This window comes from Rhamphochromis longiceps, linkage group LG8 (genome assembly GCF_057381845.1).
Source record: "Rhamphochromis longiceps isolate RC_006_pf linkage group LG8, R_longiceps_female_GT1.1, whole genome shotgun sequence".
In the NCBI taxonomy this organism is placed as follows: Eukaryota; Metazoa; Chordata; class Actinopteri; order Cichliformes; family Cichlidae; genus Rhamphochromis; species Rhamphochromis longiceps.
This window is the reverse complement of record NC_140564.1, coordinates 31,535,148-31,549,764: the sequence shown is the minus strand read 5'-3', so window position 1 is coordinate 31,549,764 and position 14,617 is coordinate 31,535,148. Positions and strand designations below refer to the sequence as shown.

At 45.4% G+C, this 14,617-nt stretch overlaps 1 protein-coding gene across 1 annotated transcript in view; it reads right to left on the bottom strand.

Annotated features, from left to right (window-relative positions):
• The window catches only part of LOC146664054 (transmembrane protein 150A-like), a 31,398-nt gene extending 24,132 nt beyond the window's left edge, over positions 1-7,266 (bottom strand). The window contains exons 1-2 of the mRNA XM_085417066.1: positions 6,969-7,266; positions 4,319-4,444 (exon numbers count right to left, since the gene is read on the bottom strand). Coding sequence (XP_085273192.1) covers positions 4,319-4,383 — 65 coding nt within the window. The 5' untranslated portion in view covers positions 4,384-4,444; positions 6,969-7,266. The remainder of the gene's footprint in view (positions 1-4,318; positions 4,445-6,968) is intronic.
• Positions 7,267-14,617: the final 7,351 nt, after the last annotated feature.

The window sequence follows — 14,617 nt, the reverse complement described above, 5'->3', positions numbered from 1 at the left end:
CCTGAAAGCATAATCTACCCCATAACCTGATGTGCTCCTCCCTGTAACCACATGTCACATCAACACAGTCTGCAGCCACGTCCACACTAATACGTTTTCATTTGAAAACGCATCTTTTTCTCTCCGTTTTGGCCTCCCGTCCACACTGAGACGGCATTTTTGTTCAAGGAAAACAGAGCTTTTTGAAAACGCTCTCCAAAGCAGATACATTTGAAAACGCCGTTTTCGTGTCACAGTGTGGACCGTGTAAACGGAGCCTTTTGGAGCTGTGACCAATTAAACTAAGATAGCAGAGGGCATTATATAGCAGCTGTTTTGTTTTCTCTCTATTTTGACAGCCCTATTAAAGATTAATATCAGTCTGCACATGCTCCAGAGAGCTTTTCTTCAAATCCCTTAACTCTCACTCGCTTTTGCAACTTTGTACTTTTGTGTTACTCGCAGCAACAACTCCGCCTCATTGTTAGTCCATTTAAAAAACTTGGTGCTTTTCCTCGACCTTTTGCCGCGACGTTTCAAAGAGCTGGTGTTGTGCCAAAAAGTGATCGTCTGCCAAAATCTGATTTCCGGTATTTGCCAAAAACTGATTGCTGGTATTTAAACTGCTAGTAACTTGTTGGGCTATAATATGTGAAACATATGTCAAATGCATCCCTCATGGATGACATAAAGTCATATTGAGCCACAAACAACATTAGTGTAACAAGGTAGAAGCCGCAATCAGTTTTTGGCAGCGACTTTTATATAACCTTTATTTATGCAGTTAAAAAAAAAATCTCATTAACATTACAAATGTCTTTTGTAAGAGTAAGTTGGCCAAGAGGACAGCAGAAATGGCAGCAAATATTACAATAGTTCTGTAAAAATATTTTAAGTGGGGATAAAGGACTGGAACGGTTATAATGTAAGTACAATAACACAGAGTTGTAAAGATACTTGAAAAAACAGATAATTTTTTAATTCTCTATATAACCCCTTTGTAAACGCTGTTCACCAAAGTCTATTTACCAACATACGTAAAGATATTACACATAAAAAATACACAGAAATATTGGAAATCAGTTTTTAGCAGGCAATCACTTTTTGGCACAACACCGGAAAGTAAATAAATGGCAGACAGTCAAAGGAGCTTGCAAAGAAAAGCGTCTGGACTTCTTTAAGTTGCTTGAAGACGTTTCACCTCTCATCCGAGAAGCTTCTTCAGTTCTAAGGTCAAATGGTGGAGAGTCCCAGATATAAGCCTAGTGGGAGTGACCCCCCACAGAGGGACAAAAGGACACTCTTTCGAGGATGCCAATGTTCACATTTTGGACAGAGAGGACAGATGGTTTGAAAGAGGAGTGAAAGAAGCCATCTATGTCCACTGTGAGCGACCATCTTTGAACAGAGGCGGGGGTTTACGACACCAACTCTCTGCCATCTATAATCCAGTTTTGAGTTTCCTCCCCAGACGCCTTAACGCCCACTCACATCCTGGGCCAGCTGACCTCAGGAATTCGCATGATAAGGTGGGGCCAGGTTTCACAATGAACACACCCGAAACTCTGGCTGATTGGGACCCACGCCCAGTTTCCCACCTTGGCTCAGGCGATTAGAGGATCATCAGGGGGTCCTTTTGTCCCTCTGTGGGGGGTTTACTCCCACTAGGTTTATATCTGGGACTCTCCACCATTTGACCTTAGAACTGAAGAAGCTTCTCGGATGAGAGGTGAAACGTCTTCAAGCAACTTAAAGAAGTCCAGACGCTTTTCTTTGCAAGCTCCTTTGACTACGATGACCTGGATGACTGAGAACCTTCACAGACATAAACGGCAGACAGAAATGAGGCAGGTTGAATCTTCTTGCGTTTCACGGATGAGCGTTTTCGGCCGTTTCAATGTGGACGCACAACTCTGTGAAAATGACTGAAAATGATATTGTGGAGCGGAGCGTTTTTAGACAAAAATGCCGTTTTCAAATTTATCCGGATGAGTGTAGCCTGCGACTATTGTGATCGGCCAGTTCAACAATCATCGCCTCTACATCAGGACTCACACGTGTCAGTAAATTCATGGAGGGAGATTACCAAAACTAGATATGAGGAAAAGTACAAAGAAGTGAAAAAACTTGATGGACATTTTTGCCAAAAAAACAAAAAGTGAAACTGACCACAAACTGACCCATGAGGGAAAAAACTCACAAGATACTTAACACACAATGCATCAGCCCAAGCGTGAATGCTGGCAACGGCCACGTGCATGGATTCACTGCAGAGGTCAAAATATGAGCATAAACCACCACCCTGCCCACCTCCTAATAAACGTGCAGCATGCGACAGTCCAGCTCTAGCTGATGTTTTGGGAGAGCAAGTTGCTCAGTTGTGACCTATTACTGATTTTAATACAAAGAACGAGTTAAAGAAAAAAACAAAAATATTTCATTTTGGAAAAAGCAAAAAAAGAAAAGTCATTTCTCCCTTCAGATGTGACACATTTCAGCTTGATATAAATAATTTACTTCGCTTTGGTTAAAGTGTAAAACTCAAACTCCTCATGTTTTCCCGCAAAAAGCCTCACACGGCTGCCCAGAGCTGTGGAGTTTTTAGGTCATGACAAAAGCTGACAAAGCATTCAAAGGCAGAAACAGACAGGTGTCGACGTGCCTGAAAAAACAGCAGGAGGAGGAGGATTACAGATTCAAGCTTTAGAGGCCCGGCGTGAAGAACTCTCGCACTCATTTAACAAAGGACACTCTGAATCCTCTCACACTTTGAGAGGAAAAGAAATCAGCTGTTTCCCAGCATCCTAGTCTATAGAAAGTGCAAGAAGGCGTTATCCAGAGGTCATCCAGCCTGGGAGCACAGATGTTGGATAGCTTTTTTCCTCAAGAGATCATTATCAGGAGCAATAACTCATCTGTGCCACTCTTGATAGACTTACACAATCCTACACTGACTTTTATACATTAATTATTATTGACTGACCTTTTCATGCACAGAAATGAGCCTCCAACTAACCATTACATTTCATTAAAAGGTTACACCAAGAATCCAGTATTAGAAAAGTATTCTGGTCTCTTCAGGGACTCGTGTGTGGTGATCAAAGGAAACAGTTCCTTTTTTTATGCTTTTATTTGCTTTTTTGCTGGGAGCTCTGTTACTTGATGAGGTTTTATCAGTTTTATCCTGGTTTAAGGATCAAAACAGGACATTGCAAATCAAAATCCTGACTTTAAGTAATTTGATTACATGTACATTTTCCCTAAACAATTCTCAATAAAGTACAGTGAAAAAATGTTAAATTCAATGGACTCTGGTCAGTGATGATTTAAGATAAATGCAAAATTTGTTTTTAGTGGGGGACTTTTCGCAGTTTTGTTTAAAGAGAAATGAAATCTTAGATTTGATTTTTTTAAAAACGATTAACTTTCATCACCTTTGAGAAAGTTAAAATGTATATTTAGTGCTAAAAATATGGATAAAATTCTAGAGTTTGACTGACACAACTGAAGCACAGACTTATTGGATGGTTTGTGACAATTAACCGCACAAAAAACACAAAATTTAGTGGCTGCATGTCGACATCCACCTATCGCCCAGCAGCCGTACCCTTAACAATGTCAAACTTTAAGCCTTAAAGCATTTAAATGGGTGAGCTATGAAGAAATATCCAAGCATGTTACAAGTGTCATTAGCAGGACAGAACAAACAGTTTTTCAGAGCAGTCTGCAAACATGCTGGTCATTTTAACATGAGAGCCTATTGGGATAGGCTCATCTTTGATGGCTGCCTCTAGTGGCTATCAGAGGAACTGCAGTTAACCACAAACAGAGGTTCTTGGGTCTCTTTTCAGGAGTTCTTACATGCCTGCAGGAACAAGCATTAACTCCAGCCGGGGAGGATTTTTAAAACATCTTCGATCTTCGCCTGCAAAGTCCTGAAATGAAGACTAAGCGTTTTTCTGGCTTCCAAAAAAGGAAAACATTTCACATGCATGAACTTTGCACCGTCAGTCGACATCATGGTGACCGCAGCAGGGATAACAGATAACATGTGTGACCACACTCGTGTGCAGACAGCTTGACTCGTGAGTTGTCTTTTAGAGGAAGAAAGATCACCTTCATCACTACACACTTATTGATTCCAAGGCTCGTATTTAAAGAGGAAGCAGCTGAATGTATTTACCCTAACGAGTCCTAATCTTATCCAAAAGAAGTAAATGTTTACGTGAGTGTTTCAAGAGCTGAACTTTAAATACATATTTAAACTTTGAGTGTACAAACAGACACGGGAACCTCCTGCAGATGCTGCTGCGCGGCTTGTTTACTCGGAGGTACTCACACCACCCATATTCCTGTGATGATGAAGACAGGCAGGCTGACGGGAAGGATCATCCAAGGCGACATGACGGACGCCAGGCGATCTCCGCCGCAAACGACACCAATGGACACGGGCTTCGTTACAGACCTGAAGGAGCGCAGACATAATCAGTCAGGGAAAACAAACGTACAAATATTACAATCACAAATCCTGAAATCAGGATTCCTGATTGGTAATTAGCTCTTTAATCCATCTATAAAACTCCCGCCTGTTCCAGCTCCTATACTGAACTTTCCTCTATACTTCCCTATACCACACCACTTTTTTGTCTTCCAATATTTTTGGTCCTTTTTTTCCACATTTACCGAAACCTGCACTGCTTTATATTCAGTTTCAATCAAATAAAACCTTTAGAGCTCTTTGCCATATTACGTGCATTTTTTTACATGATGATTTATTGTCTTTCATTTAGATTTTTACTCACTGGGTTCGTTTCTTTCTTGGTATGTGTGTAGTAGATTGCATTTTGTGTTGCCATACTGCACTTTAATTTCTCAAGCGATTCTTGTTTTACTAAAGCTGCTGCGTTTATTGTTTGCTGTAAGATTGGAGTTTCGCAGTTTTTAGAGTATATCTTATGTTAAAAGTGAGGGTTTGTAGCTTTTCCCTACTTTATGTTTCATATGCTGAACGTCTTTTGCATTTTGGAGTGTCGGTTGAACAAAACAAGACATCTGTGAGAGATGTGCAGTCCCCTTGCAGTGATGTAAGGGGGAGAATATTACATCTTGAACAACGTGTTTTGTGTCTGTCGTGCAGGTCCGATGTAGCGGCCTGCAGCAGAGATGACGAGCTGTCAAACTCGTACCTTCATCACTTTCTCCACAAATACATCAGTGCTTTCCCACACAGAGCGAAACAAACAGTAACCTGTGAAAACGACGGGCCAATGCTCAGACCTGCAGTCCTGCTTCTGTCTGTATGGCTATTTTCCTAAATAAACATATAAAACTATAGAGCAGCTCTCAGTCCACACACCAAACTGAAACCTTTTTATACAGGACACTGATTTATGTTTTGGCCGAGGTATCACAGTTTCTGTCCTTGGACATGTTATCGTCCTGTCACAGATTAAGCACAGTAAGTTTGAACTTTACAGAGTTCAGTGAATTACTGCCAGTCATTCATAAAAAATATGCACATTTAGGGCTCAGCACATAACTTGAGTATTACTATTTTTGTGACTTGTTACACAAACAATTCCTATAAAGTTGGGACACTGTTAAAAGAAAATCCCATAGAGCCATATTTTATTCACAACAGAACAAAGAAAACACATAAAATGTTGAAAAATGTTAGCTTAATTTGAGTTTGATGGCAGCAACATTTGGGACATCTAACAGAGCATAATGTCACCGACTGATTCCAAGAATCTGGAGGAATCTCTGTGCGCAGGGGACAAGGCTAAAAATCAATAGTGGCTGGCCGTGATCTTCAGCTCTCAGGCGGCACTGCGTCATAACCAGACCTGATTCTGTCATGGAAATCACTGGATGGGTTCAGGAACACTTCCAGAAATCTCTGTCTGTGAACTCAGCTCACTGTGCCGTACACAAACGCAGGTTAAAGCTCGATTGTGCGTAGAAGAGCAAACATGTTCGAGCAACATCACCAAAGCTAATTTAAAACAACCTGAGGAAAAGTGTGAAGATGTTCTGTGATCACACAAATCAAAATCCTCCAGACCAAAGAGGAGAAGGACCCTCAGCTCTGAGTATTTTCAGGTTTCAAACCAGAACGGGACAACATTCCTCTCCCACGAGCCCAGCAGCTGCTCCAGATGTTTATGAGCTGTTGTTAAAGGAAGAGAGGATGCTGCACAGTGATAAACATGTTGCTGGCATCACTTTCAGGTTCACCTTATTGTTTTATGAGATTTACAAATCATCGCTTCTTTTAATTTCACACTTAACAGAGTCCAAAAAGTAACTTTTACACTTTATCCTCAGTTATAACAGGTGTCGGCTTATTTCCACCTGTTTTAAGGGGGAAAATACAGATTTTCACATGCAAAGTATGCAATTATCTTATTAAATCCTACATTAAACATGAAATATTCTATATTCAATCTGCCTGTAAACGTTCAGCTTTACCGTTTTTGAACTCGTTTATCTGACGTGATAAATGTAAAATTTAATGTATGATAACTAGACTTGAAAACACAAGCTGAGTCAGATTTTGACATTTTGAAATTCATTTTTGGGTTTTTTCTTCTTTTTTATTTTAGGCGTGTTTTGTTAAAAATCACACAGAAACTGCAACACGTGCGTTATTTTTTAACACAGCCTTTCTAAGACTGTAATAAGGAATGCTTCAAATAAGTAGCCTGCATGTTGTGTTATATTAAAGTAAAATGTCTGGGAAACATCATAAAATTATAAAATAGTTGAGGTTACAGGTAATCACGTGCAATAAAAACTGACTAACATTAAGTCTTAAGTTATTATAAAATCTTTAATTATTGCCACAGTTTAGTCTGTAATTTCAGATTATTCGTGTTCCTGCTGTGCGTCTATTTGACCTCATTAACCCCTCTGAGCTTGATCAGCTGGCCTTCATGCTTTAGATGCATGACAACCTGAGATGCACAGCTTCAGTCCTCGGATCCTACCTCTGCCGCTCAGCGGGGGCTCCTCAGTCTCCGCGTCTCCTCCCAGCTCCTCCAAACTCGGGGAAAAGTTGCTGAAAAGTGAGGCCGAGCTGGTGTTTCTGATGTTTCATCGTCCAAACGTGGCTGCAGGTGTATCACTTCATCGGGATCGGGAGAGGAGACGGATGAGGTGGCGTCGGTACGATCCTGCTCCCGAGGCAGCCCGCTGAGCTGTGGTGGGAGGTGAAGAAAGCAGCTGGAGTCGGTGACTGGTAGCTCCTCCCACCCACGCGGGTGGAGGCGAAGGTTATTCTAACCCGACAGTCATCGCTGCTTTAAAGCTCGCACTGCTTCTGGGAAATCTCTGCCACATTTTTCATGTTTTCTGAGTCTAAAACACGGGTGTGGGTGGGAAAACGGGACTTCTGCGTGTTCCAGGAAACTAATTTCACTAATTGATTGCAGTCAGACAAGTTGCACATCCGGGCTGCTGAGCCCGGAGTTTAGTCAGGATTCTGCCAAGTTTGTTCCAGATGTTTCACTGGGAAAACCTGAATGTATGAGAAAAAGTTACTGTCAGGTTGAATGAGCTTTAAGAAGTTCCACCTCTCTAAACCTCTTATTGAAATGAGCATTTGAGAGCTAAAGACTTGAAAAATTATCCATAGAAATCCGAAAAAGTCAAATAAAATGACGTCTCACAACTTTCTTCTGCCATTACAACCACTATAATATATTTCATAACAAGAAAACAGGGGAAAAATCATAGTTTAATTCCACGTTTTACTAAATTGAGTTCAAAACTAATACTTGTATCTGCAGAAATTTAGACCTTGTGTTACAACTTTGATCTAACCATGGATGTCAAACTCATTTTACACGGTAGACCACAAACAGCCCACTTTGATTCTGAGTGGGGCGCCACTGAAACTCCCCTTTCTGTCAGTGTAAAGAAATAAATTAGTGTATCTATAACAGCAATCCCTGAGATTAAAAGTGTAATTTCAACAGCATGTCGTGATTTTTCTATAAATAAAATTAGTCAAAATACAGAAAAAGCGCTGGTGAGCTCACTGGCCCGACTGTCCTGTACGAATATAAAACATAAAGTTCTGGTTAATTCACAGAGATTTATTTTTATATAAAAATAGACATTTTTATAGGAGAAAGTAAAAAAAAAAATAGGAACTTTTCTACCAGTCAGTTGTTTATATGTTACTTAACTATTTTGGTGTATGAACGGCAGTGGGGGAGGTCTGAGAGCAGGAAAGGAGGAGGTCGAGTGGAGGTGGGTTGCAAAGTGGCTCGCTGACGCACAGCAACTGTGAGAAGGTTAAAGCAGCTTAAGAAATGCACCATATATGAGATCTGAGCTGAGCTGGCAGTGAGATCAGCTGATCAGAGTTCAACTTTGTTTATGTAAGGTAGTGACTGGAATAAGTCACAAGGTGTCGCTGTTGAGCTGCATATATGGTGTAAATGTTAGCAATTTTGGCCATTTGTCCTCTGCAGGACACCGTACTTTAGATTTCTTGTTCGCGCGGGCGCCATCTTGGGTCAGTGTTTGCTGTGATTTGCGAAGGGCCAGCAGCAGAGTTGGAGTGGTGTTTGCCCCTGCTTCCGAATAAACGGCACGGTCCGAGCCACAAATTGAGCGCCTGTGTCCGACTGGTCTCTCTGCGGTGCACCCCAATCCAACACAAACTAACACAACGCAGAGTCCGGGGTGTAGGGAGGCCCCTGCACTGGTTGGGTTACATCTTTGGTGCCGTGACCCCGGATTTGTGGCACTTCGAGACCGAAGAGAAAGCAATGCCGACACCCCCCAGCTACGCTGCCACAGTAAGAAGTGTTGCCATCTGATGGGGTGCTGAACTAAGTATATAACGGCCTGTGCAGCTGTATTACTGGGACCTTCATCTCCCCAGCCATATCCTTTGAAAGTGAAATCTTGGGGTGGTTTCATTTGAGGGTTTTCTGTCCCTGGAAAAAAAAAAAAGACTCAGAGACTTGAATTGTAGCGAGAATGTTAAATGATGTTCCTTGTCCATAATGATAATCATCGGATACGGTTAAGAAATTGCTGATGATTTGGGTCATTCACAACCTCTGTGCTGAAGATAGTTGTTTAACTGCACCCTGAGTTTAATGCTGTTTTTTGTGAATTCTTTTTTTCTGCGTTATAGAATGATAGTTGTCATACATCTGTGTTGTGTTCTATTTTACTAGAGATATATTGTACTTACTCACAGTTAAGCATACTACAAGTAGCCCACACACATTTTCTGGTGCAGCTAAATTAGAGATACAGGACAGTGAAAATGTTGAGAGACTATGCAGACACTCCAAAGAGGGCACAGCCTCACCTTTTGAATGAAGGGGCAACAGCTAGCGCCAGTACAGTGGACCAACAGTCATCAGTGAAGTCGAAGCTGGTCACCCAGTTCCCCAGCTTCACTGGCCAGCGGTTACAGTATCACACCCCAATCAGGGACCTCACCGACTCTGGGCTGGGCACACAACAGACCCCACCACCAACCATGCTTTCACCCCAGACTGATCTTGGCATGGCTCCAGCTCATGCCCCACCACTGCCACCCTATGGAGGCCAAATGCAGGTGCCCTCACACCCATCTAAAATTCGCCCAAGTTCAGTGCCAGCCAACCAGACAAGCCAGTCCAACCACAGCCCTCTAACTACAGCCCCTCCAGTGTTTCGGCCAGATGTACAGATAACTATGCCCCCTGTTTTTTCCCCTCAGGCCAGTGTCCATGGGCCCACTGCTACACCGGCACCCCATGTTGCCTCATATCCCAACTACCCAGCGGTGCACAGTACCCAGCATCCCACCCTGAACCAATCACTTAACACTCCTTACCCAACGATGACCGTTCCATTCAGCCCCCAAGCATACACCAGCCATCTGTATTCCACACCTGCCCCCCAAGCCGCCATGCCAAGCCCCCTAACAGTGCAGGGAGTGGGCATAATGAATAATCCCTCTGCAGCTGAGCAGACCCTTGAAAGTTCAAAGCATGGGCTGACGCCCCGTTTGCCCCACACGCCACTAGCTGCTGTCCATGACTCTCGAGCCCCCCTCCACTCATCTGCTATAAGCCCCAACACTGTCATGCCCCCTATCGTGAACATGACCCATGGAGGTTTTATAGCCCCACCCGGTACCCATGCCCCAATGCACGTACCAACCTCTGCTTTAGACCCCCAAGTTAGTGGACACCCTGGCATACCCCCCCAGCAGGTGCATACATCTTTAAGCGCTCCTGGCGGGGCTGCAGCCAACGCTAACCCCCCATTAGCTGCCTACGGTGGTTTTATACAGACTCATCAAGTGAAAAATGTCCAAGTCTTCACTGGCAGTGCTGACAGCAAGGTGCTTGTAGAGGACTGGATTCGTGACATGCAGTATCTACTTGAGGCAATAGAGCTCCCCATTCACCTCCGCTTTTCCACGGTGGTGCGTCACCTAACTGGTGAAGCCCGAAAGCTGGTCCTGAATCTACCTCTCCATGACCAAACACCTGAGAGGGCATTCGAAGAACTGAGAGCAGAGTACGGCGACACACAGAGCTCCTCAGATCTACTAGCGGACTTCTATGAGCGTGTTCAGAGGTCTGGGGAGTCTGCCTGTTCATATGCTATAGCACTGGAGGCAACACTGCGAGCTGTGGAAGAAAACCAAAGAGGAGGCAAGCCTTTTCCTGACCGTGACAGTAAACTCACCCGGCAGTTCATACGGGGGATTAATGATGGGGATGCGTATGCGAGGATCTCGCCAATGAAGCCCCGGCTTTTGAGTTTCCGTGAGCTGCAGGCTGAGCTCCGAAATTTAGCAAAAGAAACAAAGAGATTCCAGCCTCAAAACAAATCAAAGAAAACTTATGCCCAGGTACAAGTGGCATCAGAGTGTAGTGTGAATGTGAAGGCAGAAAAGGCTAAACATCCCTCAGAGTGGTCAGAGCTAGCAGAGATGGTCAAGAAATTAGCACTGAGCCAGGAGGAGCAGATGGCCAAGTTGACCCACCTTGAATCGAGAATTTATGCTCCATCCTCTGCCACTCCACTGAGAGTCCGACCACCCCCTGGGGCTACAACCCCAATGTCAGTGGTCACATGCTACCGGTGTGGGAAGCAAGGACACATAGCCCGGGTTTGCAGAGCAGTGCTCCCGGGGCCTGAACAGACGTGGGCACACGATCCTCAGCCTGTGACCCCCATGGAGGGAAACACTTACTCAGCTCAGCCTTTAAACAGATAAAGCCCATGGTCGCCGGGGCAACCATGGGCAAGCAGCAAGTCCCCACACTGCAGGTGAACAAAGGTGACGGAGGGGAGAGCACTCCCCTAGTTGGTCCCAGGAACGAGGGGGAGGTAGAAGTCAACGGAATGAAGTGCAGGGCACTCATCGACTCTGGCTCCCAGATAACCAGTATTACGCACCAGTACTGGCGCAGCCACCCCACCCTCCATAAACAAAAACTGCAGCCTTCTAAGATACCCATAGAAGGTGCAGGGGGCCAGAGTGTCACCTACCATGGTGTGCTACGCATCAACCTAAAATTGTTGGGGAGAGAGTTTAAGGGTGTGCCTGCTTTTGTTGTCACTAACACAGAGTACCGCTCCTCTGTTCCTCTGCTTGTGGGAACTAATGTCCTCCGTGCCTCCAGAAGTCACCTCCAGGCAACCTACGGCCAGCAGTTCCTCCTCCAGGTCAAGGAGACTCATCCGGAGTGGCACACCTCCCTGCTAGAGATTGAGAGCACGGAACAGTGTGATATGGATGACACAGTGGGCCCTGTTGTTTATACTGGTCATAAGGTGCACATTCAAGCAGGGAAAGAGATGGATTTAATGTGCAAAATAAAAGCTGGACCACAAAGAAAGACTTATACAGCCCTAATTGAAGGCCACCCCTCCCTGCGGCTCAGCCAAGACATCCTGGTCGCCAGAGTTCTTGCTGATGTAAAGAAAGGATGTGCCCCGGTAAGAGTGATGAACCTCTCCCAGCATGCTATCACTATCAAGCCTCACACGCATCTGGCCAAGGCATCTCTGGTGGAAAGTATTGTGGACTTTTCAGACAGGGTGCGGGGCAGTCATCACATTAGCGGAGGCAGAGGAGCATGCCTGGGTATGGACCACGTTGTGGCAAGCCAGGAAGTGGATTTAAGTGGAGCAGATGTTGAAAACGAGCACTAGCGTTCCCTTCTTAAAGAGCTTGTGGAAAGGAACATGGGTGTGTTCTCACAGCACCCCCTGGATTATGGCCATACAAAGACTGTGCAACATGAAATCCCTCTGGTCGACTCTAAGCCATTTCGACTGCCTTACCGTAAGATCCCCCCATCACAGTGGCAGGACGTGAGAAGGTTACTGACAGAAATGGAGGCAACAGGAGTTATCAGGCCCAGCAAAAGTCCATATGCTTCACCTGTCGTGATCGTAACCAAGAAAGATGGATCACTAAGGCTGTGTATTGACTACAGGAAACTGAACTCCTGTAGCACGAGAGATGCTTTTCCTCTCCCCAGAATAGAGGAAGCCCTGGAGGCTCTAGGGCAGGCAAGATACTTCTCCACCCTTGACCTCACTTCTGGTTATTGGCAGGTAGAGGTGGCGGAGCACGACAAACACAAGACGGCATTCAGCACCCCTATGGGGCTGTTTGAAGCAAATCGTATGCCCTTTGGACTGCAGAATGCTCCCTCCACCTTTCAGAGACTCATGACCTGCTGCTTTGGCGACTTGAACTTCACCCACCTCCTAATCTATCTTGATGATCTCATCATATTCTCCAAAACCTTTGATGAGCATCTGGAAAGACTGCAGCTGGTGTTCGATCGGCTTCGGGAGCATGGCTTGAAGTTAAAGCCTTCTAAATGCCACCTAGTGAGAAAGGAGGTTCAGTATTTGGGTCACTTAGTGTCTGCTGAGAGGATCCGGACAGACCCAGAGAAGATCAGCAAGGTGGAAAACTGGGTGAGGCCCACAAATCGCAAAGAAGTGTTGCAATTCCTGGGATTCGCTGGATACTATAGGCGGTATGTAAGTGGGTACTCTACCCTAGCTGCTCCCCTGTACCGCCTAACTGCTGGTGACCCCAGAAAGAAAAGGAGAGGGGGAAAGAAAAGTCTGGCTACCGACCCACCCTTTTTGTGGACAGATGAATGCGAGAAGGCATTTAAGACCCTAAAAGAAAGGCTGACAAGCGCTCCAGTGCTGGGATATCCTGACTATAGCTTGCCCTTCGTTCTGCAGACGGACGCCTCAGGGGAGGGTCTGGGCGCCGTTCTAGCTCAGATCCAAGGTGGAGCTGAGAGGGTCATAGCCTTCGCCAGTAGAGGTTTGAGCCCAGCAGAGACAAGGTATCCTGCACACAAACTCGAGTTCCTTGCTCTTAAATGGGCGGTCACTGACAAATTCTACGACCACCTCTATGGGCGTAGATTCTCTGTCCAGACAGACAACAACCCTCTCAAGTATGTTATGTCCTCAGCGAAGCTGGATGCCACAGGCCAGCGGTGGGTGTCTAGGCTGGCTGCTTTCGATTTCGATGTCCAGTATCGGAGGGGACAGAGCAACACAAACGCTGACGCCCTCTCTCGCATGTCTAACCAGGAGGTCATGCACATCCTACAGACATGCCCTCAGTGGGTGGATGTCGACGAGCAGGGGCATGGTGTGACACAGGTTACCCAGGATACTCAAAGCCTCACTGGCCATGGCACGCCTGCAGGGGAGGAACTGGAACTCGGGCCACCTACATCCACTGAGCCTTACAGGGATGTGGGGATGGAATCCCTGCCCACCATGACCAAACAGGAGATCCGTGCAGGGCAGAAAAAAGACCTCGTTATTGGCCCTGTCTTGCACTATAAGAGTATGAACCAGAAGCCGAGCCGCAGTGAGCGAATGAGTGCCGAAGGACACGTGCGCCTTCTCTTAAAGGAGTGGAGAAGGTTAGCGGTAAGGGATGGCATCCTGTACCGCTGCGTCCAAGACAGCCAAAGGGGAGTAGTTGAGCAATTGGTGCTACCAGAGGATTTGCGTATATCAGTGAAGACTGCTCTCCACGATGACTCAGGCCACCTTGGTTTTGAGAGGACATTGCACATGATAAGGGAGAGGTTTTATTGGCCACGGATGTTTCAGGAAATCAAGGCTTGGTGCGAGCAATGTGAGAGGTGCTGCCTTAGGAAAACTCCAACCGCAGGGGTCAGGGCCCCCTTGGTCAGTATCCACAGCAGTGCCCCCTTGGAGCTAGTTTGTGTGGATTTTTTGACTCTTGAGAAATCAAAAGGTGGTATCGAAAATGTCCTCGTGGTCACTGACCATTTCTCACGCTATGCGCAAGCATACCCCACTAAAGACCAAAAAGCCAGCACAGTGGCTAAGGTGCTGTATAAAAACTTTTTCTGTCGGTTTGGCTTCCCAGCAAAACTGCATGCAGACCAAGGGCGCAATTTTGAAAGTGCTGTGGTGAAGGAGCTTTGTAAATGCACCGGCATCACTAAGACCCACACCACGCCCTATCACCCACAGGGCAACGGGACAACTGAACGGTTTAACCGCACCCTCATGAACATGCTGGGGACGCTAGAACCTCACCTGAAACCCCGGTGGCACGAATATGTGGATGCAATGACACACG